Source organism: Mauremys reevesii, linkage group 18, assembly GCF_016161935.1.
Source record: "Mauremys reevesii isolate NIE-2019 linkage group 18, ASM1616193v1, whole genome shotgun sequence".
NCBI lineage: Eukaryota > Metazoa > Chordata > Testudines > Geoemydidae > Mauremys > Mauremys reevesii.
The window spans coordinates 26,644,734-26,669,897 of record NC_052640.1 but is presented as its reverse complement, the minus strand read 5'-3'; the positions used below and the strand labels follow the sequence as shown (position 1 = coordinate 26,669,897).

At 49.0% G+C, this 25,164-nt stretch overlaps 1 protein-coding gene and 1 long non-coding RNA gene across 3 annotated transcripts; one reads left to right on the top strand and one right to left on the bottom strand.

Annotated features, from left to right (window-relative positions):
* Positions 1-5,872: 5,872 nt before the first annotated feature.
* On the top strand, positions 5,873-23,395 carry LOC120386263 (protein DGCR6). Of its 2 annotated transcripts, none has more exons than XM_039505404.1 (5): positions 5,873-6,040; positions 6,465-6,589; positions 7,307-7,407; positions 19,754-19,894; positions 22,243-23,395. In XM_039505404.1, exons 1-5 carry the CDS (start codon positions 5,925-5,927, stop codon positions 22,324-22,326), a joined length of 567 nt encoding a protein of 188 aa, XP_039361338.1. In that variant the 5' UTR covers positions 5,873-5,924; the 3' UTR covers positions 22,327-23,395. The 2 variants fall into 2 exon arrangements, with proteins under 2 accessions (XP_039361338.1, XP_039361337.1); XM_039505403.1 differs by having other exon boundaries at positions 5,875-6,040; positions 6,429-6,589.
* LOC120386264 lies at positions 11,246-13,992 on the bottom strand. Its single transcript, XR_005589618.1, has 2 exons — positions 13,878-13,992; positions 11,246-11,591 (listed from the first exon to the last, which is right to left on the bottom strand). It is a non-coding gene; the product is annotated as an uncharacterized LOC120386264 (long non-coding RNA).
* Positions 23,396-25,164: the final 1,769 nt, after the last annotated feature.

The window sequence follows — 25,164 nt, the reverse complement described above, 5'->3', positions numbered from 1 at the left end:
GGACCATACCCATGATCATGGTACCCAGGCACGCTGCCTGCCAGCTTTCTCAAAGCTTCCACTCACTTTGCATTCGGGGTAAACGTAGGGACAGGGGCTGGGCAGCCCCTTTGCAGAGCTAGTATTAAAACAGTGGTTTTCAACCTTTTTTCATTTGCGGACCCCTAACAAATTTCGAACGGAGGTGTAGATCCCTTTGGAAATCTTAGACATGGTCTGCGGACCCCCAGGGGTCCATGGACCACAGGTTGAAAATCACTGTATTAAAAGACCCAACTGACTTTTAGTTCTCTGGGCTTGTCTCCTAGACCTTAGGCCACCGACCTGCATATACCCCATGTGTAACGCTTCCCACCCCACCACCCTGCAGTGGGGTCACACAGGTACAGTCCCTGTAAGTACACACCGTACCCCGGGGTACATGGGCTGCTTTACATGGGCCCTTTCTACATGCAGGGAATTTACACCGGGGTAACGTCCTACATATAGTCCCACTGGTGCAACCCCATAGTGGAGGCTGGCTGCACAGACCCAGTGTGGGGCTGACACTAGTAACCAGGGGCAGCTCCAGGCACCAGCGCACCAAGCGCGTGCCTGGGGCGACAAGCCCCGGGGGGTGGCCTGCCGGTCGCCGTGAGGGTGGCAGTCAGGGAGCCTTTGGTGGCGTTTCTGCGAGAGGTCCGCCGGTCCCGCGGCTTCGGCGGCAATTCGGCGGCAGGTACGCTGAAGGCGCGGGACTGGCGGACCTCCCGCAGGCATGCCGCCGAAGACCGCCTGACTGCCGTGCTTGGGGCAGCAAAATACATAGAGCCGCCCCTGCTGGTAACACACCACAATCGGGGTTTCATCAGTGCAGAACCTCCGCACTGAGTCAATTCCTTCCTGCACCAAGGGCCCATGCCACACATTCAGGCCCCAGTGGCGAAGGCCGAGTTTGCTTCATTTAGCTACCCTAACGTATCCTGCTCCTTGCCAAGCCAAATATCTGTGGGCACCGCCAGTTCCCACAGTAAGCCCAGCCTTTCCAAGATCCAGCCACTGAGCCCGGGAGAATGCAGAGTCCTGAGCCTGCCAGGCTAATTAGAAGAGCATGGGACACACATCTGGTAGCTATTGAGGGAGAAAAGCATCGGGAACAGAGGAAGCAAATATTTCCTGCAGCTCAAAGCAGGCGAGAGGAATGTCCCACTTCAGAAAGAGGCCCCAGGGTACTGGCCTGTCCCATACACAGAGGCCCCACCATGCTGACCTTTCCCTCCACAGCCAGGCACAAGCAGCAGCAGCCTCTCTCCTCACCAGAGCCCCTAGGAGCAGCAGCCTCTCCTGTCTCTTTCCTTGCACCATACGGGTCCTTGGGAAGCAGCTTCTCCTGCCTAAGATGCAGACCCAGCATGCAGGGGCCCCCTTCCCACATTCGGACTCTGACCACTCCCCCCATAGGCACCCAGAAGCCCTCAAGCCCCAGCCCCAGCCCACTGCGAGCTCAGGCACTTGAGTCTCCAGACCGCAGAAACATCCCCAGTGCCAGTCACTGTGGCGCCCCCAAAACATACCTCTTTTTAGCCTGCGTGATCAGTGAGCCCAATTCAGCCCTGCCCTTCGGGAGACCACTTACACCTGGACACAGTGGGGTAAATGCGACTAATCAGAATGGGAGCATTTGCTAGGCCTCTTTGCACTCCTTTGTAAACAAGCACCCAAGAGGCCAGACCCAGGGTTGCTTGGGGGAAAGTCATGTACAAACACCCGCCCATCTTGTCCCTTTGCCTTGTGAACGTCCATTCCCTCCGATGCGTCTCCGCGCTTCCACTTGCACTCCAGGGCCCGTTTGCCAGGGTCGGGGAGAGCTGCACAGCTGTGAGGAGCCTGGGTGCCTCCGGCTGCCCTCGTCCCCACCTCAGGCAGGGGCTCCCCGCTCCACACACTCTTTTGGGAAGTAGGGTGACCAGACAGCAAATGTAAAAAATCTGGACAGGAGGTGGGGGGGTAATAGGAGCCTATATAAGAAAAAGACCCAAAAATTGGGACTGTCCCTATAAAATCAGCACATTTGGTCACCGTATTGGGAAGGCTCCAGTGCCCTTGCCCTGGGCTGGGGCTACCGAGGGGCCAGCCTGCAGCCAGGGACTCTGGACGGCTGGAGCCGGTGCTCGTGCCACCGCCCACCCAGCGCTATGGAGCTGTGAGCTGTGCTGCCTGCCCGCCCACCTGCCGCTCCGGGGCTCAGGCTGGGGGCCACACTTCCTGCCTGCCTGCCTGCCTGCCTGCCCACCCACCCGCCAGGTGCTTTGGGGCTGGGGGGGTAGGGTTGGGGGCTGGCGGCGGGGGCCTCTGGGCTCCGGTGGGGGAAGGGGGGCAGGAGGAGTGGGGCTAGGAAGAAGGGGCTGGTTGGTGGCTGGCCTCCCCAAGCCTGCGGTTCACCCGCCACCCATGAGCTGCTGTATTTTCAACAGTTTTGATCTGTTATCGCTGAAACTGCAGCATCTTTAGATGGACACCAGACCTTTTAATATTAGATTTCCCCATGTATTGTGGTAATAATGCAAATCTATGGACCCACGTCAAAAAAGCCCCAGCAGATTAAATTAATTTTCTGGCAACTGGCAAATCCATAAAAAAACCCAGCCAGGCCGGTCAAATACCGGCCAGGTAGTAACCCTAGTTTCAGCACAAAGAGCCATGGGATACATCCCCAGATGTAGGGTTACCAAATTTCAGCTTCCTCAGAAGAAGATCCTGCTGGAGGAGGGGTACCTGCGGTGGGGGACTCACTGGAGATGGAGGCAGTGTCACTCCCTGTGATGGTGGCAAGGCACCTGCCCAGGACACAGCAACAGCCCTCAGTCAGTGCCTCCCTGCAGGATCCCCTCCAGAGGGCTGGGAGCTCGGGCCTGGGTGGGCAAGATCGGGCAGCTACGGCTTACTGGGGTATGGACCAATCAGCTCCAGATGCAGAGGCAGGACCAATCAGGGCTCTTTCTGAGCGACAGCTTGCCTGCTCTGCAAAAACCCCGGACATTTCCTGTTATTTTAAAAATCCCCTGGACAGAGAAGGAAGGTTTAAAAAAGAGGCTATGTCCGGGAAAACCCAGGTGTATGGTAACCCTACCCAGATGCACACCCATGGGCGAGTGCAGAAATAGTGAGGATGCTGTAATGTGGGAGGGCCTTGCAGTGAGGACTCACACCCCAGGCTAGGCTAAGCCAATACTCCGATCTGGGTGCCAATCACCGGGCTAACTGTGCCTGTGAAACAGGCAGGAAGCTGTTGGGAACAGGCTGGAAAAAGAAGGGGCTGGATTGCAGGCAAGAGAAGCTGGGGCCAGGGCTAATATGTATCGCGGAGAATCTGTGACACTGCAGCAGTGACATATCAGGGCACGAGTTAGTGCAAACCTGAGGGCTACCCTAGCCTGTGCTAGGTTCAAACTGTGCCCCCACAATTACTGACTTGGATAAGGAGGGGGGAAGCCACTCTCCCTCCCTGGGCTGAAATGGCACAATCACACAAAGTTAAACCCTGGGTCACAGACCCGAACAATAGATCCCTAGTGCTGAGGTGCAGTCAGTTTACATTTCTCAGCAACTTCCTCGACATCAGCTATCTGTACAGAAATCAAATCTGACGTTAAAGTCATCAGCTGTATGGATGGTAACTGAGAACACAAATCTGAAACATTAAACAAAAAAGGGTTCGATTGTAGTGTTCTCTGGATTCAGGTTATGTCCATTTTCATTAGGCAGGAAATGCAAATGTTCAAGACACAGCCTCAAAGGATTGCTCCCATGCTCTCTGACAGGTTTTGTTTGTTGGCTGTCATAGTGTGACAGATGATTTGGTATCTGTCAATTGACATTTCATTTCACACAGAGAAGGGACATTGATCAGAGGAATTATTAAAAGAAATACAATTATTTAAGAGTTATTACAAGAAATATGATTTCTGGCACTTTAAGAGGCCAAAATACAAAAGAAAAGGTAAGTAAGGTCACTGTGCAGACAGTCAGAGGCCTGGTGTATACACAAGAGCTGCTCTGGTGTAGCTAACTTTTCCCATGCACAATTTTTCTCCCATTGATGTCTCTCTGGACATCCATTGATAGAAGTTACTTTGCTTCTCAACCAGAACAACGCTGTTGCTGGGAGGCAGAGTGGACACATCCCACTTGCAGTTTAACAAAACTAACCCAAGTAGTTCTCCCATTGCTATCCCAGTGCACCACTTGCCATGAGACTGGTCTACCAGTATGTACCAAGCTAGCTATTAGCAAACCTACCAGCAGATGGCACTAAAGACAACACAGCATTTATTTTCGAATCTAGGCCCAGAAAAATTACCATATTTCAAGTTCCCAAATAGAGGACAGTGGGCGGTGGCAAAGAGATAGTGTTGCCAAGTCTGGTTGGACGTATTCCTGGAGGTTTCATCATGACATAATATTTAATTGAATATTAATCTTTAATTCCTGAAGACTCCAGGACAATCCTAGGGTTGGCAACCCTAGGGCAGCTGGGAGGATACAATTGGTGGGTTCTGGAAGGAGTATTTGGGGGTTCTGGAGGGGAGGGTATACTGGGAGGGGTATTTGGAGGTGCTGGAGGGAGGTGTGTGTACTGGGAGGGGTATTTGGAGGTGCTGGAGGGAGGTGTGTGTACTGGGAGAGGTATTTGGCGGTGCTGGAGGGAGTGTGTGTAGTGGGAGGGGTATTTATGGGTGCTGGAGGGGGGGTGTAGTGGGAGGGGTATTTGGGAGTGCTGGAGGGGGATGTAATGGGAGGGGAATTTGGAAGTGTTGGAGGAGGGTGTAGTGGGAGGAATTTGGGGTGCTGGTGGGGGTGTGTAGTGGGAGGAGTATTTGGGAGTGTTGGAGGGGAGGGTGTAGTGGGAGGGGAATTTGGGGGTGCTGGTGGGGGTGTGTAGTGGGAGGAGTATTTGGGAGTGCTGGAGGGGGTTCTGGCGGAGGTGTGTAGTGGGAGGAGTATTTGGGGGTGCTGGAGGGTGTGTGTGTAGTGGGAGGGGTATTTGGGGTGCTGTAGGGTGTGTGTGTAGTGGGAGGGGTATTTGGGGTGCTGGAGGGAGTGTGTAGTAGGAGTATTTGTGGGTGCTGGAGGGGGTGTGTGTAGTGGGAGGGGTATTTGGGGTGCTGGAGGGGGATGTAATGGGAGGGGAATTTGAGGGTACTGGAGGAAGTGTGTAGTGGGAGGGGTATTTGGGGTGCTGGAGGGGGTGTGTAGTAGGAGTATTTGTGGGTGCTGGAGGGGGTGTGTGTAGTGGAAGGGGTATTTGGGAGTCCTGGCGGGGGAGTATAGTGGGAGGGGAATTTGGGGGTGCTGGAGGGGGTGCAGTGGGAGGGGAATTTGGGGGTGCTGGAGGGGGGTGCAGTGGGAGGGGAATTTGGGGGTGCTGGAGCGGTGTGGGCGGTATTTGGGGGTGCTGGAAGGGTGTGTAGGTATTTCGTGGCGCTCTCAGCCCCGGCTAATGCATTTAGCAACCCCAACAGCCGCACAGATCCTGCCCCCCACCTCGCGAGCGCGCCCGTGGCTGCAGGCACGCTGCCCCTGCTGCCCCACAGCACGCAGGGTCCAGGCCCCCCAGGAGCCTTCAGGGCAGCACGGAGCCCCGCAGCCGGCCAACACGCGCCCCTGCAGCTCCGCCCCCACCTGCCCAGAGCGCGCACGCACGCACGGCCGCACACGTACAGCCCCACCCACCTGCCCAGAGCGCGCACGCACGGCCGCACACGTACAGCCCCACCCACCTGCCCAGAGCGCGCACGCCCCGCCGCACACGTACAGCCCCACCCCCCTGCAGGGAACGCGCGCGCCCGGCCGCACACGTACAGCCCCACCCACCTGCTGGGAACGCGCGCGCCCGGCCGCACACAAACAGCCCCACCCACCTGCCGAGCGCGCCCCCGGCGGTCATGGAGCGCTGCGGGCCCGGGCTCGGCTACGAGGGGCCGGCGGAGCGGGCCCGGCAGCAGGAGCGGCACTACCAGCTGCTGTCCGAGCTGCAGGCGCTGGTGAAGGGGCTGCCCAGGTGAGGGGGGCGCCGTGCCTGAGCCCCCGCGCGTCGCGCCCGCGCGTGGCCGGCGCAGTCCGGCCGGCCGGCGTGTGACCCGAGTGGGGGGAGGTGGCCCGGCCCGGCCCGCTGCTGAGCTCTGTGGGGCAGGCGGGGGAGGGTAGCGTGGGGGAGCGCGGCCCGCGTGTCGCTCCCGCGCGTGGCAGGCGCAGTCTGGCCGGCCGGCTGGCGTGTGACACGAGTGGGGAGAGGTGGCCCGGCCCGGCCCGCTGCTGAGCTCTGTGGGGCAGGCGGGGGGGGGCAGCCCCCGGGAGGAGCGGGGCCCGATGTCCCGAGTTTATCGGGGGGGGGGTTAACGTGGGGCGGCTCGCTGACTGCCCCCCCCCCCGGACCCCTGTCCCTGCAGCTCCTGCCAGCAGCGCTTGTCTTACACCATCCTCAGTGACCTGGCGCTGGCGCTCATCGATGGCACCGTCTTTGAGATCGTCCAGGGGCTGCTGGAGATCCAGCACCTGACGGAGAAAAACCTTTACAACCAGCGGCTGAAGCTGCAGAGCGAGCACCGAGGTGAGGCCCCCGCAGCGCCGAGCCCCTCGCCAGCCCCAGCCCTCTCCCGCCTCCTGCCAGTAAACCGGCCTTTTAGTTCCCTTGCTTTGCAGTCCCGCTGCTCGGCGCTGGACACCGAGAGCAGGTGACGTCAGATTGGGCAGAGAGTAACAGCTGTGGCCCGGGGGGAAACCAGCTCTCGCAACTTGATCTAAAGGCCTGGCAGCCCCAGGACAGGAAGCAGGAGTGGCCAACCAGTAGATATAACATCGCTGAGTGTGCGCTTTTGGCAGAGATGTTGGGAGCATGTCTCCAGTCCTTGTCAATGTATGTGTATGGCTATGCTGCAGAACCAATGCTCTTGTGCAGATTGAAGAATTAATATAATTCCTCAGTGGAAAGTGAGCTACATTAGTGGCTGCATTTTTAAAGCGCTCGGTCTTACTGTGGGTAGCAAAGAGACTTGAGAGCTTGTGGGCAGAATTCTGCTATTCAAACACCTTGATAAATACCTTAGTGCAGTGGGTGATCTTCTGTACTTTGCCTCAGGGTATCCACTTCTCCAGGGAACTGCTCTGCTCCAGATTGCAAGGGAATTATTGAAAGCAGAGTTCTCTGAAATAGGATATTTAACTTCCAAAGCCTAGCCTTCTGATGGGAATAGGGGCAATGCTGGGTGTGCCTTCCTTGCCTACTGTCATTCCGGATGGAGAGTCTAACTTTGTGTTTATTAATCAGTGCTCAAGCAAGAAATGTTCCACAGACACAAAGAGGCCCAGCAGTCCTGCAAACCTCACAACCTGCCAGTTCTCAAAGCAGCTCAGCAGAGGGAGCTGGAGGTAAGGCTTTCATTAGCACTTTCTTCTTTGCTACTTGCTGGAGCTGTTCCTACCAGCTACAAATTGCAACCTTGTTGCAGTAGCGTGTGTCATTTGTAAAAACCAGTAAAGCCACACTTAAATGTAGGGCACAAATATTGAAGCTGGTTCTGAAATCAGTCTGGAGACCTATGAGTTAGACTTCTGGCTATAGGATCTGATGATCGGAAAGGCCCTAATAAAGTTCTTTCCTCCCCATTGTCAATCAGTAAGTAATGATGATCAAACCCTGTTGTGTGTGCTAGACTACCACTCCCAGGGGCCTATCTTGAGAAGTCACTAGAGGAGGTGAAAGAAATTGATTATTTGTGTACTGTGAACTGGTGGCATATAGCAGTTCCAGCATGTTTACATCTGCAGTCAGGGCCGTCGCTAGGGTGGTTCGGGGCCTGGGGCAGATTCGTCTCCTCTGGGACCGACTGAGCTAGCCACTCGCACTGGCCCGTGGGGCTCCCCAAAGTCTGGGGCCCGGAGCTGTCACCCCAATTCGCCCTACCCAAGGAATTGCTCTGACTGCTGTTAAGGCCTCCATACTAGTCAGTGAAGTACAAGAAATACAATGCTGCCTGCTTCTGCTGCTAGACTCCTAGAGATCCGAGCTGGCAAGGACTGAGCAGAGGCAGAGAGTCAGGTTAGGAATCTTGGTTTGCTTACCGACCATGCCCAGTCCCCAGAATGCCCCCTGTGGGGTTGTTCCTTTGCTCAGCTTATGCCTCTGTTTATCTCAGAAACCTTTCCTTGTGACATAGGACAGGGGTTCTCAACCTTTTTACTTGAGGCCCCACCAACATGCTATAAAAATTCCACCTCCTGCCTGTGCCACAACTGTATTTCTGCATATCGAGTGGATTAAAAACCAGGGCTGGCGTTAGGGGGTAGCACGCAGGGCAATTGCCTGGAGCCCACACCACGGTGGGGGGCCCAAAGCTAAGGTGCTTGGGCCTCAGTTTCAGCCCTGGGTAGCAGGGCTCAGACTTTGGCTTTCTGCCCTGGGCCCCAGCGAGTCTAATGCCAGCCCTGCTCTCTGGTTATCTTGGCAGACCCCCTGAAACCTGCTCATGGCCCCTAATTGGGGGCTGATCTCTCCCCAGGGGGCTGCAGTTCCCACGAAGAGTCAGTTTGTAGTTGCAGAGGTAGCAGTGGCTGAACTGGCCTTCCTGTTAGAAAGCCAGGATTCGGGGAATTAGGTCTGCGAACAAGTCAGCTCAAGGGGTTGCTCTGCAGAGAAGTATGCACCTAGTCTTGGTGTTCTAACACAGCCTCATGAGGCGAGCAGTTGTCCCATGCATTGTGGTGGGCACCGTGACGGTGCTGCCTAGTCTATCTTCCTGCCCTTTGTAGCCTGATTCGGGGAGGGTTAGTAGGGACAGTGGAATTTATCCACTTAATTTAGTTTTATTTAATAATTAAATTTTAATTAATTAATATTAATAATAATTATAGATATTAATATGGGTATGGCTCGCCAATATGTGTGATTAGAAGATAAAGTTTGTCTTGAATCCGGCTTCACAGAATTTATACAAGGAGATTGGGGGAATATGACAGAAAATTACACTGAGACAAAATTTAGTCAATTAAGACCTTTTAATTAAAATTAATGAAACAATAAGTACATGTAAAATGTTAAAAGCAGTTTGAGATTACAAAGTTACAAATATCACAGTTCTAAATGCACTCTGCAGCAGATAGCACTAGAGTGAATTTCACACCTCTGATAGAGGAAGTATAGTTATGAGTTTTAGCCCTCTATAAACTAAATGCTCAGAAGTGAATTAGAAATAAGAATTTGTTCATACTTACAGCTGTGAAAGGACAGAACACTACGACATATTAGTAATTGACAGCCTTCGTGGGGAAGACAGGGTGAGGCGATGGAAGATAGAAAGATGGGTATATCGCCTGTTTAATGATGGATTGTCACCCTTTTTATAGGGAGAAATTTTTCCTCCTATGCCCAAATTTGTCTTTCCCCCATGGAAAGGTGAGGGTACCTGTTTTTATAGGTTGACCTTTTATGTGCGTATGGATGACAGATATGTACGCATCTGCGGTATATATGTGTGAAATTTGTGGGCAGAAATTCCCCCGTTTTCACCCTATTTAGGTGAAAGGTTAGCAGACATTCAAAAGGTTCCTAGACAATTTGCGTAGGTTTGTATTTTATTATTACTTTTTTGAGTAAGGGTCTTAAAGGTTGCTTTTAGCGTTACAGAGGAAATTGGCCAGGATGTCTGGCCTAGAAGTTTCTAGGTATCTTGCATTACAGCTTATTGTAAATAATTCTATTAATCTATGCAGCCTACACACTTTTATCAAAAAACATTTTATACAGACCAACAGATTAATCCTCAGGGCTACACGCCCCCCTTTGGCGGGGTGGTTTACATAAAGAAACCCCGTCATCTAGGACTTAATATCTGTGGGGCCCTTTTTAGTTTCATACCTGGGCAAATTTTGGTATGTATCAGGAATGGGCACCATGTATATATATTCATTTTTATCCCCAGATGGTGCTCGTCTGTGCATTTGTTTAGCTGATTGTCTGGGTGTTTGTCTAGGTCTTTGCCTAGTTTTTGGCTTGGGTTTGTTGCGTTTATACAGTATATAACCTAAAATAAGGAAATTAATCCCAATCCCAATTCCTTGGATAATTATCCATACTTCTAATCCGAAATTTTCTCTGAAAGTTGTTGCAGGCTCATTCCCTTCATTCATTAATTGGGTAATAACTTGTTGGGCTTTATCCATATTATTAGTAATTTGAATGAGGTGAGTCTCCTTACGAATCATTAAGGATTTCAGTTGCAACCCTAATGGTGGAATATAAGACAGAAAAGTAGGTGTGCTTTGAATAGTTAAATTCTGGTAATCAGGGTTAGACTGAATAATGGTAATGTTCTCAAAAATAGGAATAGGGGAAATAACTTGATTTCCTATTACCGTGGGTTGCTTTGGGGTAAAACAGAAATTTGGCTCTGTGACAGGACACTCCAAGGGACCATACTGGTACCTCTTTTGGTTGGTAACCACGCAAAATTGGTTCCTTCCAGCATAGGTCACCCTCTCCATCGGAGTCTTCCATGTGGTCAGCCTCACCAGGCATGACGATGATGAATTCTGTGCTTTCTCTCCCTGTAGTCCACACAAAACAGTGTCTGTTTCAAACACATTACACCTACCGATATACTGGGGTCCTTTTTTAGAACAACAGGCCATCTGTGGTACCTTCCAAGTCTGAGTTGGAGTGTGATAGACTACCAGGGGAGGTGCATTAAAGCGTTCCCTGTAGATGTCATCTTCGAGGTGACCTATAGAATGGATAGCAGCCAATTGCCTGTACACATCTCTGTCTGGGTCAAACACTGGTAATGAGACCGTGAATGAAACATACAAAGATCGTGCCATAATACAATCTTTTGTAAGAGAACAACTGTCTCAGTTGGGGTGAGGTGTCACAGATCCTATCTCTCTCATAGCACCTACTGACAAATGCTGGCATGCATCCAAACAAGTGGATTTTTCCTTTTCCAGCTTTTGAAAACATTTAGGACAATTTGAAAGGTAGCTATAATGAGCACCTCATATTGCCCTTGGTCCTCATATTTAAGCTTATACAAGGTTAAACTTCCTCCTGTTATTAAATTATTACAGCTAGCTTTATTTTTTCAAGTTCCATAAGCTATACCATGTTTTAGGGAAGTTGAATTTATAAACGCCTTGCAACCACCCCCCTTCGAATTCTTATTCAAGGGCCACATCTTTTTCCAACCACTAGAGGGTAGTGCAGTTACTTCCACCAATTGATATTCAAAAGTAACATCCTCCCCCCGAATTCCCTTAACCTGTTGAATCGGGTTGTTGACCAGTTCTGGATTAAGTATAATAGTCCGTTCCTTCTTTGTTGGTATGTTCTGTTGCTTGGGCTCAGACAACTGAGTACGATCCGGTCGTCTGGTTTCCTGGGGTTGCAATAGTTCAGTTTCAGACTTAAGATTTTGGCATAGTCCTACCCTTAGAGCAACAATAAGGGTGTAATAAGTCAAAAATGTCAATGTCAATTTCATGGTTGCAAACTGCTGGGCTCCAGTTGTTGAGATTTCATCTGATCACTTAAGTCCTGAGGAGGAAGTTGCTCCTGCGACCTGGACGATCGATACAGCTTTAACTGGTTAGCATGATAAGTCTTGTCTCTATTATGCTTTCCTCCTGTTATTCTGATCTTATATACTGCTGAACTGAGTTTATCAATGATTTGGAAAGGTCCAATCCATTGATTACACAACCCATAAGTTCTGGTGACTTATATGACAATAACATTACTTGATCTCCTACCTCCCAAGTATTCTCTCTCTGGTTTTTGTCAAAGTAAGCCTTTGCCTTACGTCTGGATTTTCCCAATTTGGCAGCTACCTGCAAGTGAATGTGATTTAAATGTTTTTGCAGATTTTGCAGGTAGGTATCCATTTTTATTCCCTCTAATTGAGTGCCACTAGCTTGCCAAATTAAATGTTCTGGTAATCTTATTGTTCGGCCTGTCATCACTTTAAAAGGTGTTTTATCAGTAGATGCAGCCGGTGTCGCCCTCAATGCCATTAAAATTAAAGGCATGAGGGTGTCTCAGTTACGTCCATTGGCATCAACCAGTTTCCTCAACATCACTTTTATAGTCCGATTGGTTCGTTCCACCATCCCAGATGACTGTGGTCTGTATGGGATGTGTAGTCTCTGCGGGTCTCCCATCAATTTAAGGCAATTCCTAAAGAACTGTCCTGTAAAATGTGATCCCTGGTCTGATTCTACCTTTGCAGGGATCCCCCAGTGAGAGAAGACTTGTTCTACTAAGACTCTGGCAGTGGCTCTTGCAGTATTGGCTTTAAGAGGAAATGCCTCTATCCACTTTGAGAAAGGATACATAATCACCAATAGATATTGATTACCTCTTTGAGTCCTTGGCAAAGGACCTACAAAGTCAATCTGCAAAGCCATCCAAGGACCTTCATACACCTGGCATTTTAGTGGCGCATTTCTTTTGGATGGAGTAGGATTAGCTTGGGCATATGCCAGACAATTTTCACAATATTGTTGCACATCCATCCCAAGAAGTGGCCACCATCCTACAGATGCAAGACGTTGGACAGTTTTGTCCACTCCCTGATGTCCTCCTTTAGGAGTGTCATGGACCATGTACATCATTTCCCTCCGTAGGTGAGCTGGAACTACCCACATAGGGAAAGGACCTCCTGTATACACGAGAATTCCATCTACTACTTGTAACTGCTGTTCATGTCGTTTGTACAAAGGGTCTATTGTTAATGATCCCTCTTTGCCTATTTTGGAAAGTTCTAGGATTACTCTCATTATGTCCTTATCCAATTTTTGCATATCTTTTAAATCTGGTATATTGGGTTGTACCAATTTAGTTGCAGCTATAGGACATTTAGGATTAGGGGTAATAACAGAATACTCCTGATCCTTACCTTCCCAAAATTCTCCTGGATCAGGCTCCTTCACGGGCCAATTTATCAGTTTTCTCATTTTCCATAGCATAAGGGTCTAATTTCCAGTGAGCTTTTACCTTTTTTATTTTGATTGGCCGCTCTGAAACAGTAACTATTACTGTTAACCAATGGATATATCTCATCAATGATGCATACCTAATAGGTGTGCCATCAGAAGATGTAAAACTATTTGTTTCCCAATATGGTAGGAACTCTGAGAGAATTGCATACCCATGCAGAGTCTGAAAACAGACAGATATCTTGGTATGTGGTGGTGATGGAGAACTGCACACAGTACTCCAACACACAAGCCACTGCAGCTAATTCTGCATATTGAGCCGAATGTGGAGTGCATGAATATGCCTTTTCCCAAGGCTCTCCTTTCCCCTCAGGGGGAACGGCATAGATTCCGAACCCAGTATAGGGTTTGCCTTGATGGTAATAACTAGAACCATCAACAAAGAATTTATACCTATTAATGGAATCTGTCTCCTGGATTAAAGGTTGAAAGAGCTTTTGTTTTTCCTCCCCCCTTAGATCCAATTGATCAAAGTTGGGACACTTGTGTGACTCTCCCTGATACAATAGAGCGGTTGGTAACAAGGATGGTGTCCTAATAGGTTTGACTGCAATATCTTTCCCTTGCAGTAATAATGCCCAGTGAGCAAGGCGAGCATTTGAAACTTGCCCATCTTTTACCCTGTTGGACAGTAAAAACTGAAGAGGAGTGTGCGATGAGTGTAATATGATCGGGCTGAGGCCAATTAGAAAAGAAAAGTGTTGTATGGCCCAACTGGTTGCCAATAGATACTTTTCACAATTGTCATATTTGAGTTCAATTGATGACATTAAACGTGAGGCATAGGCCACAGGTCTGATTTTCCCATGCCTTTCTTGTGAGGCCACAGCCGCCAACGCATTAACACTCACCGCTACCTCCAGATGATAGGGTATTTCAGGATTTGGTGTGATCAACACCGGAGCCTTGATAATGGCCTGTTTTAGTTGGGATACTGCCTCCGTGTGTTGCTCAGACCATTCCCACTTTCTTTAGTAGTTGGTACAAAGGACCTGCAATAGAAGCAAAATTAGGGATGAAATCCCTGTGGTACCCAGTTAAACCTAGGAAAGCTCTTAAAGCCATAGGTTCCTGTGGTAAAGGCAATGTTTGGATTGCATCCACCTTCTGTTGCGCTGGGGTTCTACCCCATTTTGTCAGGGTGAGACCCAAGAAAGAGACACAATTAGCCATTAGCTGGGCTTTGGCTGGATTGCACTTTAACCCTGCTTCTTTTAGAATTTGCAGAAGCTCGTCAAGTCTTTCTAAATGCTCCTTTTTCGTCTGTGTTGCTAAACACAGATCATCTACATATTGAAATAGAACATTTGGTTTAGAAAATGGTGACAGTATCCGTCTCATTTGTGCATGGAATAAAGCTGGAGAGTTTTTATATCCCTGGGGCAAACGTGTCCAAGAATATTGTACTCCCTGAAAACTAAATGCAAAATGGTACTGTGAAGTGTGTGCCAATGGTAATGTCCAAAAACTGTTACTGATGTCTAATACAGTAAACCATACAGCCTCTGAATCAAAGGATTTGATTAGATCTGGCATTTTGGCCACTGTGGGGGCACAAGTTGGTGTGACCTGCTTTAGGCGTCTGTAGTCTATTGTGAGATGCCACGAACCATCCGGTTTCTTGACAGCCCAAATGGGTGAATTTGCAGTGGAAGTACATTTTTGTAGTACTCCCTGTGTCAGTAAAGACTTAATAGTCTTTTCTATGTATGGATTTGCTTGTTCTGGGTAAGGATACTGTTTTTGGGCTGAAATTTCTCCTCCTTCCACAACAATAGTGACGGCCATGCATCCACAGTCATGTTTGTGTTTAGCAAAGGCATCTGCATGTTTGTACAGTAATGCCTGTAACTCAGGTTGGTCTGCATGTTTAGCCACTATTTCGTCCAAATCATACCCTTTAGGTTTAAAGTCCTCCACTGGAGATACCATGCCACACTTAGGTATGACTACTGGAGAGTTATCCTTTTCCTGTTCTACTGAAAGACACAATAATTGGTTACACAAATTAAGAACACATCCCTGTTTGTATAAGAAATCAGTTTCCAATAAGGAATTCTTTGGGTCTGCTAACTTCATTAATGCAAAAGTATGATTCTTTCTTAGGTGACCTATTTGTACTTCAAGGGGTGTAGAAAGTGTGGTAGCAACCTGATTACTTGCAAAAGTTGCAAGTGTCTTGGTACATCCTGATGATAGAGGAGAGGATCTAGGATCCTCGACATGAAGAATACTGATTGCTGCTCCAGTATCTATAATGAGATTCCTGTCTAGTCCCTCTATCACTGCAGATATTGTGGGTCTTCCACTTGTATCTCTGCCTAAAGGGGCTATGACTACACTCGGGGTTGTTTGTAGTCATGCAGCATATGCTGTCAGATAATCTAGGGGTTCCTCCTCTATCTCCTCAGAGGCAGCCAATTCTGGAGGAGTGGCTGTCCACTGGGGAAAAGGGGATGGATCAACGGAGGCCACTGGACGGTTCAAGGTTGCTGAGCCTTGGCCTTCCATCATCATCAGCTCATTCACACGGGCATGAAGTTCTCAGATAGCCCGTCGTTGAGCCTCAAGCGTCTGTTGCACTGTCCTAAACATTTTCACAACTGAATCCTCAGTTTTGTGCAAAGGCGGTGATTTAGGTCTCTGCAGACGTGAACTGTTCTGTGCAGCATCTGAAAAGAAAGGAACACGATCCCGGGCTTCTGCATAGGATCCAAACGCATAACCCTGTCGAGGGGCCTGGCCACTCGAAGGTCCAGGGTTATTACGTGGGTTAGGGTCATTTTGCCAACGTTGATACTTAGGGAATTTAGGAACTCCTCGTCCTAATCCTGGCTGAGGTCGAGGTCCCTCAGTCCTCACCGTAGGATTAGTTTATGGTTCCTGAAGTACTGCAACCGGGGCTCCACGCCGACCTAATTTAGAGCCTCCCTGTGCATATGCTTTAGCCAACAAGGCTAATGTTCTTTTTAAAGAAATATCATCAGTGATATGCATATTAACCATTTCTCTTAACTGGGGGAGAGAATTATTAACTAGCAAACTGATGTATGGCAGTTCATCTGTTTCTTCTTTGATATGACTCCGCCAAGCTGCACTTAACTGTAAATGAAACTGATGTGGAGTTTCATTAGGTTTCTGCTTTAAGTTAGACAGAATTGCTACTCCAGCTTGCCCTGGGTGCTGGTTATGTTCCAATAGGGCTACTGTCTCTTCAAAAGTTTTCTCTCCTACCCTAAACTTAAGTGGCAAAGTACTCCACAATGCTCAATTCACTGTGAGTTGTAAGATTTTAACCCAATCTTCCCTTGGTAAGCCAAACACTTTTGCTGTCTCCTGCACACGTTGTGCATGCATAGCAACTGAAGAATCCTCCATCATTCCTACTTGCTTAGCTACCAGGTCTAAGGTTTTAATATCTGTAACAACTGCTACAGGACAATCAGAATTGGAACCTGCAGTTCCTTCTTCTGGATCTGAATCTGAGCTTTCATCTGAGCTTAAATCTACAATTTCTGTTCCTTGACTCCTTCTACCTAGATTTACATTTTCCTCATCTGAACCATCAAAACTTTCCACTGGAGATAATCCTGGGTATCTAGGATAACTTTCCATGAAATGTCTATGGCTTACATTCAAAGCGTCTCCACGCTGACGCAGGACATCCCTTAGTCCACTAAAATCTGATGTGGTAGAGTGTTCTACCAATACACTAGGTGATACCAGCATATACCACGGGGGTGTAGAGGACCCACAAAATTCTTGGGGTCTAGGCAATGTTGATTGCCCGAATGCCAATAAATGTCCACCCAAAGGGACTGGATCTTCTACTCTATATGGTGCTAATGTACAATTGGCTGGAGGAGCAGGAATTCTATTTCCTGCTTGTTGTTGTAGCTCTCTTTGTAACTTAGAGATCACTACATCACATGCATTAGCTACAAGTGTTACCTGTGATACGGCCTCTTCTAATCCCTGAACAATGACCGACTCTAAAGGCACTGCTTCTTCACTTACAGAAACTGTCTCTACAGAAGCAGAGATTTTTTTCTCTTTCCCTGCTTCACTGGCTGCTTTTTCTGTGACACTTGTCTCCACCTCCTGAACTGCCACCTCAGAGCTTCCGTCCTCTATCAGCAGACTGTCAGTTTTCTCTGCACTGCCAATTTCCTCTTCTGACTCCACAGATTCAGTCTGCAACTCCGCTTCTGAAGGTACTGTGTTTGCTTGAGCTAATTCTCTTGTTTTACTTTGTCACTGGTCCAATAGGATTTTCTACCTCTGTTGGTTCCACCATACCAATAGGGATGGGAATCAATTCTTCAACCTCCTCTGCTATATTTTCTCCCTTTTCTAGTTCTTTAATCTTTTCCAGCAACCGACCACGGTCTACTCTATAGGTTACCAGCATCTGCTGAACTTCCCTGAGTAACTCCATCTTTTTATCCAATTTCTTTCCCAATGAACTACAAGCTACAAGCAAGCATTCAACAGCTATTCCCTTCACCACTTTAGCTCTTTTCTTTTTCTGCTCTGTTTCTTCCTCAAATACATTACTCACAAAACCCCACGGGTTTCTCTGCTCAGAAATCATTCCACTATTTTTCAGCTGCTCCAAACCACCACCATGTTCCTGAATATATCTCCTAGCAAAGTTTTCCAAAGCCAAACTGCTAGCAACTCCGATAGACTCCATTCCTGTTCTATCTTCACTTTTAATACTCTTAATACGAAATAGAGAATTCATCTCTTTCTTTTTCTAGTATATTCACTAGAATCAATCCTCTGTTGATATAATTCTGATCCAAAAAGGTGTCCCTTTTACAGAAACAACAGGAATACCACCCCTTAACCGGTTTAAAACACTGTATATCATAAAAGTCCCAAGTAAATAGAGGAAGTGGGGATACTCTCTTCTCTCGATGGCTTATAGCAGATCGAGAGGTCTTTCCCCTCTGTCGGGACCTGCCAAATATTGGGGGAATACTGAGGCAGACGGATCAGAGGTGCAGTCCGGAAGAGTTAATGGGACTGAGATAAGGTATCTTTGAACTATTTAAGTTCTGACTGATTGCGGCCTTTTTGGCGGCTATGAATACCTTGCTTTATTAACTCCCCGCCACCACTAGTGTGGGTCACCGGATTCAGGTGCAGCTGCTATGATTTTATTCGGTACCATTCATTTATTTCTTCAATTTATAAAAACCCCTTTCTGCGCGCGTATCACTTTTAAACACTATCACTTTAATATTCAGTTATCAATACAGTTAAAACCTTTAGGCAAAAGTGAAAGTAAAAACCTTAGGATGTTTAACCACAATACAAAACGGAAATACTGGGCGTGCTGCCAGCAGCAATAACCACAGGAAGTTGACTCTGACTAGCTTTAAGAGAAAGAGACTCAAAGTTTTCAGAGCACTTAAAATTAACTATTTACTTGCGTTTCAAAGAAAAAATTCTCTAAAGGGTCCAGAAATGTCTGAAATTCCCTGGAATTCCTGTCACACACTCCTTAGATCTCCTCCTGCCTGGCTCGCCAGCCTGTAGCCTGATTTGGGGAGGGTTAGTAGGGACAGTGGAATTTATCCACTTAATTTAGTTTTATTTAATAATTAATTTTTAATTAATTAATATTAATAATAATTAATAGATATTAATAATATGGGTATGGCTCGCCAATATGTGTGATCAGAAGATAAAGTTCGTCTTGAATCAGGCTTCACAGAATTTATACAAGGAGATTGGGGGAATATGACCGAAAATTACACTGAGACAAAATTTAGTCAATCAAGACCTTTTAATTAAAATCAATGAAACAATAAGTAAATGTAAAATGTTAAAAGCAGTTTGAGATTACAAAGTTACAAATATCACAGTTCTAAATGCACTCTGCAGCAGATAGCACTAGAGTGAATTTCACACCTCTGATAGAGGAAGTATAGTTATGAGTTTTAGCCCTCTATAAACTAAATGCTTAGAAGTGAATCAGAAATAAGAATTTGTTCATACTTACAGCTGTGAAAGGACAGAACACTACGACATATCAGTAATTGACAGCCTTCGTGGGGGAGACAGGGTGAGGCGATGGAAGATAGAAAGATGGGTGTATCGCCTTCCTCCTATGCCCAAATTTGTCTTTCCCCCATGGAAAGGTGAGGGTACCTGTTTTCATAGGTTGACCTTTTATGTGCGCATGGATGACAGATATGTACGCATCTGCGGTATATATGTGTGAAATTTGTGGGCAGAAATTCCCCCGTTTTCACCCTATTTAGGTGAAAGGTTAGCAGACATTCAAAAGGTCCCTAGACAATTTGCGTAGGTTTGTATCCTATTATTACTTTTCTGAGTAAGGGTCTTAAAGGTTGCTTTCAGCGTCACAGAGGAAATTGGCCAGGATGTCTGGCCTAGAAGTTTCTAGGTATCTTGCATTACAGCTTATTGTAAATAATTCTATTAATCTATGCAGCCTACACACTTTTATCAAAAAGACATTTTATACAGACCAACAGATTAATCCTCAGGGCTACACCTTCAGAAATGCAGGGAATAAGATATTCTTGGAGTACAAACAGGACCTGGGCCCCTTTAAAGCTTCCAAAGGATCAAAATAGCTTTTGGGTTTCATTAGACAGGGGTAGAAGAAATGCTAATAGAAAAGTAACTAGAGGAAGAACATTAAACGTCTTGAGCTTTAGAATCCCAGTGTCTTTTTCTTATTTCTCAGGCTGTGGAGCAGCGCATTCGAGAGGAACAGCGACTGATGGATGAGAAAATAGTCTTGGAATTGGACCAGAAAGTAGTTGACCAGCAGAGCACCCTGGAGAAAGCTGGAGTGTCTGGATTTTACATCACCACAAACCCACAGGTCTGTGTGTGAGCAGGGAGTAGTGCAAGATTTGTCAATACTCTCACAAGTAAATGGCTAAAAAAAAAATGAGAAATGAAGGGTAAAATACCAGAAGCCAACCTCATGGCTTTGTCCAGCCACATGGCCGAGGGGTTGAACTCTCAGCCTCCAGTGTTAGAAGTGTGATCCTTGCTCTGCTGCATGAACTGAAGGGCTAAAAGCTTGTCTATATGGCATATTAATGCTTGGCAACCTGGAGTACTGTAGACTTACAACCTGGCTTGCTGCACACACTAACTCCTGCGTAGACATGGCCTAAGTCAGTTGTCTCCAACCTTTTCCGGGTGGTGGGCGCCAGACGACAGCCACCAAGGACCGTGGCTGGCGGACAAGCATCCGCCAAAATGCCGCCGAGAAGTGGCAGCGTCAAGAGGCGTCACCGCCGAAATGCTGCCGAAAATCAGCGGCATTTCGGCGGCGGCGCCTCTTGATGACACTGCTTTTCGGTGGCATTTCGGCAGATGCTTGTCCGCCGGCCAGTACATGGGCGCACATAGATGCCCCGGCGGGTGCCATGGCACCTGCAGGCACCGTGTTGGGGACCACTGGCCTAAATCCTCTAGCTGGAAACAACAGCAGGCTCAAACTTCTTTTGTAGGCCAACCAGTAGAGAGGGACAAACAGCCACGCTCTTCTACTGCGGGTTCCACTGAGATGAGAAGAAATGTATGCCAGGAGCCTCTCAACCCTGAAACTTCAGTCTGCCTTATCTAGAACATAAACATAACGTTATAGTGAACTGATCACTTTCCTCATCTATAAATCACAGTCATCACCTCTGTGTAGCTGCCTCCTGTAAAGGGACTTGGTGAAGGATACGGTTCTTGGTTGGAATCTCCAGCCACTGTCATAATAGAAATAACTGATTGTTTTCCATCAATCTCCTTGTGCACCCATCAGCTCATGCTCCTATTCCAGTTTGCTCTACTAAACACCTCTGTCCAGTTACTTTTTCAAAAATACAGAAATATTATTGATCTGTATTACCATAGTGTCTACGCGGCCTCGTCATGGACCAGGCCCCCACTGCTAGGAGCTCCACACAAATGGAACAAAAAGATGGCCTCCTGCCCAAAAGACCTTGCAATCTAAGTATGACAAGAAACAACAGATAGGGAGTATGAGAAAACGGACACTATCGGTCAGCATTATCGGCGTTACCGGGGCCTAACCATTGTCAAATTTGTTGTCGTATCCCAGAAAAGGACATTTATAAGAAGGGTTTTGAAGGAGGATAATGGTGGTTTTTACAGGGGAGCTCCTCACAGTTGAGTCATGTTGTTTGCCAAGGGAGTACAAGTAATAACCCAGCCAGACCTAAAGCTCAGTGGTCACTCCACCTTTTCCTTTTGTGAGCATTTTAACTGAAGTTTTTAATGGAAAGTGTCGCCTAGTGCCATACATGCTGCAAAGGTGACAGGCCACTGTGCCCCCTCACCTGGTGTATTGACAAAGAAGCAGTGGAAAAGGAAAGAACCTTCATAAAGTGTTGAGTCTTAAGTCATCAGTACCCTGTAATGTAGGGGTGGGCAAAGTACGGCCCGCCGGACCCTTTAATCCGGCCCTCAAGCTCCTGCCGGGGAGCAGGGTTGGGAGCTTCCCCTGCTCTGGCACTCCAGGCGGTGAGCAGGGTCGGGGGCTTGCCTTGCTCTGCACGTGCAGCAGCTCCACACGGCTCCCGGAAGCAGGGGCAGCCAGGGGGCTTTGCACACTGCCCCCGCCCCAAGCGCTGGCTCTGCAGCTCCCATTGGCTAGGAACTGCGGCCAGTGGGAGCAATGGGGGTGGTGCCTATGGACAGGGCAGCACACAGAATGGCATGGCCCTGCCTCCATGTGGGAGCCGGAGTGCCCCAGCCACCTGCCCCAGCCCTAATTGCCCTCAAAACCCTTTGATCCCAGCTTGGAGCACCCTCCTGCATCCCAAACCATCATCCCTGGCCCCACCCCAGAGTCTGCACCCCCAGCCAGAGCCTCATCCCCCATGTGCACCAATCCCCTGCCCCATCCGGCCAGCCATACAATTTCCATACCGAGATGTGGCCCTCAGGCCAAAAAGTTTGCCCACCCCTGCTGCAATGGGATGATTTGCATCAGATCTCATGTGGTGACGTACCTCCTAGTTTGTGGACGTGTTTAAACCAGAATAAGCCTTAGTTCTGCATGGGCAGCTTTTCTCTTTCACTCCCCTAGTGTGACTGACAGTCTGTGTGCTGCCGACCAGGTTCTCCCTCTGCAGCTCTTGCTAGCAGCCAGTGTCCGAGAAATGGGACCGTCTAATTTCTTCATTACAGTCTTTCCCTTCACAGGAGCTGACTTTACAGATGAACTTGTTGGAGCTGATACGGAAGTTGCAGCAGAAGGAATCGCAGCCAGAGAAGGCTTTCTCCTGAGTAGGGCACAGCTCCTCTTTGTCCAGAATCTCCCTCTGAACTTCACACTAAAGAACAGGCTACTTACATCATTTGCTCTGTAACGTCAGAGAGAAGCCACTGGTCACCAAGTGTAGAAGAAACAGCTGAAATGGTTAATTCCTTTTTGGGGCGGGGCCATGAAGAGCAGAGGAGACAAGCAGAAAGCATTGTGCTCCTGTTCCCTCCACACCTCAGCACATGGCATCCATTCTCATTCCCCAGGTGTTCACTACCCAGCTCAAGTACAGCTGTTGAGGAGTAACTTGGGGTCTCTTATTCAGAGACCCCAGGTTCTTTAGTGGCCAGTGCTGTGTCCCTCCAGCCCCGAGTCCACGCTCTTGGGTGATGTGCTGTGTGGAAAACGTGCCCACAGGACCAGACGCAGTTTCTGGGCACTTGGAGGGTATGTGAAAGGCACAAGATTTCTCAAGGAGAGCAGTAATCCTCTTCCATGGGCAGCGTTGGCATGGTTTTACCAACCTACCAGAGAGCAGACCATGCTCGATACGACCTTGGCACCAGTTAGTGACCTGGGGGTGTTTTCAGAGTGCCCAGCTGAGTGGGTCCTTCTGGAGAGCAGGGAAATGGCTGCCACATCTTAGTGACGTGCATATGTCTGAGTGGCCCAGTCTGGATTAGTGAGCAGTATTTGCTACTCCATCTCAAATGCAGCCTTGCCTTGCTACTCTGAGGGAGAGCATGTGTCACAGGTAAAGAACTGCAAATGACAGGATGGCGTTTAACAGCTTCTGATACCAAAGGCAGGAACTGGCCTTTTTTAAAGCAGACATATGGCTGGAGTTCGCTCTCCTTCCCAAAGCAGCCTCTGGGCAGATAATGACACGGGTTTCCCTTCAGTGTCTCTTCTCCCACCTGAAGGAGAAAGCCAAGCCTGTGCCTGCCCACTCTGGGGCTGGGAAGGCAGCTGTGCACTTTGTCTGGGAGGAGCCTGAGCCTGGCAGGGGGATGCTAAGGGTTATGTTACTGCATGCTACTTGAAAATGCCAGCCTCAGAATGTTTAGAAATAAATAATTCATCTGCAATTCATGTCTGGCTCTTGGCTTTCATTTCCTGCTACCTGACGCCTCTAACAGATGTTCCAGTCTTTTGGTATTGTCAAAAGATGGCACTGGCCACTTGAGAGAAAAAGGGCCAGGGCTCCTGTGACTGATCAGCTGCCTCCAACTTGGATTTTAAGAGAAGAAAAGGGGCAGGTGGGAGCTGCAAACACCTGAAAGATGCTGTAGGTGATTCTGGGGACAGGCTGAAGGCAGGAAAGCAGCAGGGAGGAATGCTAAGCCGGAGAGCAGCAGAGGCTGCTGACTTGTAAGCCCGGGAGGCCAAAGCCAAGGGCCAGAGAGGGCTGAAGGCAGGGGAGCTGTGGCAGGGCCTGCCAGCTGATGTCACACTGGAGAGCTGGCACCAGAGGGCTGAGGGTCGCTCCCCACGTGGAGAGGATCTCCCAGCAGAGAGGTTGTGGAGGTGCCTGCTGGGAAGAGCGGAGTTGCACTCCAGTTAGAAGGGCTGTAGGAGCTGTCCTGAAATAAGGACTGAAGAGCCTGGCTGTGGCAGAAGATGCCAGTGTCTTGTATGTGGGGCACTGAAGGACCAGCTGTGGTATTTTAAGTACTATGTGCACTGGACTATATGTGGGGACTTATGCTGTGCCACACCCTGATTCTGGAGGACACCCCAGGTAAGGCTGCCCTATGACAGCCTGCAGCCCTCCAAATGGCAGGGGGGAGGGGGGGCCTTGTAATCTTTAAGCATCTGCATAAGAACTTTTATTGTTTTTACCTTAAAACTAGAAGTGCCTACTTCAAAAGAGCTGTGCTGTAACTTACCACTGCTGGCAATACACTGCAGGGCCCTCGGAGACAGGACAACGCACAGGTGCACGCTGGCTTGCTGGGGACATCACACTGAGGGAGGGGGACCAAGGGTCACTGCCTGGAGACATGTGACAGCTGGAGCACTAAGACCTGCCTGGGCACACCTGGAGTGGCCCATGGGCAAGGGGATGCCCTGACAATGTGACAGGTGGGACGGGCAGGGGAGAGAGCTATGGCAAAGAAAGCTGGAGGGATGGGCTGAGGCATAGCAGAGCTTTAGGCCTGGCCCAACACAACTGCTCCCCATCATGCCTTCACCCCCTGCCTGAAGTGGTGGTGCCATGCTCCCCCCTGCTCCTTTTCAGAGAGGCAGGTGTGGCAGCCGGGGCCCCTCCAGTGCATGCCCCAGCAGCTGGCGAGTATCCATGTGTGGGTGGGCCAACCCTCTTTCCTCCAGCTATGCTCAGTCCCCTGGTGGCCTGGGGCTGATGGGGCATTGCAAGGCAGTGAATCAGGGGAACTCCTCAGGTGTCAGTGCACTGATTACGCTGGGTTTGTGTCTTCCACCTTTTCTATGCAAACGCTACAGCCAGAGACTGACCATTGTTAAGGGTTCTGCCCTCATCACATGACTCCGGCAGCCGGGGCCCTAGGTATGAGTCTATAGTGCTTATGTGTTAATCCGGCCCTGGGGCCTATTTGAGGCTGGTGATACTACACCCCTGCTGCTGTGCAGACTGGCTCCTCCAAGGGACCCCTCAAACTCATCTCCAGCTGGAGTCAGCAGCCAGCCTCCCAGCCCTGGTGCTTCTGCCTGGGTCCAGTCTTGGCAGGACTTGGGCACGATGCAGCAAAGCTGTTGGAGGTTTGGGAGAGCAAAGCCCAAGAAGAGCCATGCCCGAATCCCTGCTGGTGCAGCGGGGTGCCTCAGAAGGGGCTTTTCTGTGGGGCCGGCAGGGCTGGCCTCAGACTTGCACCAGGCCG

Excerpts from the sequence above, each read along its gene's own strand:
- LOC120386263 (XM_039505403.1), top strand. The coding sequence starts at position 5,925 with ATGGAGCGCTGCGGGCCCGGGCTCGGCTACGAGGGGCCGGCGGAGCGG. Across the intron at positions 6,590-7,306 it reads GCTGCAGAGCGAGCACCGAG|TGCTCAAGCAAGAAATGTTC; the intron begins GTGAGGCCCCCG and ends TTTATTAATCAG. Across the intron at positions 19,895-22,242 it reads ACATCACCACAAACCCACAG|GAGCTGACTTTACAGATGAA; the intron begins GTCTGTGTGTGA and ends TTCCCTTCACAG.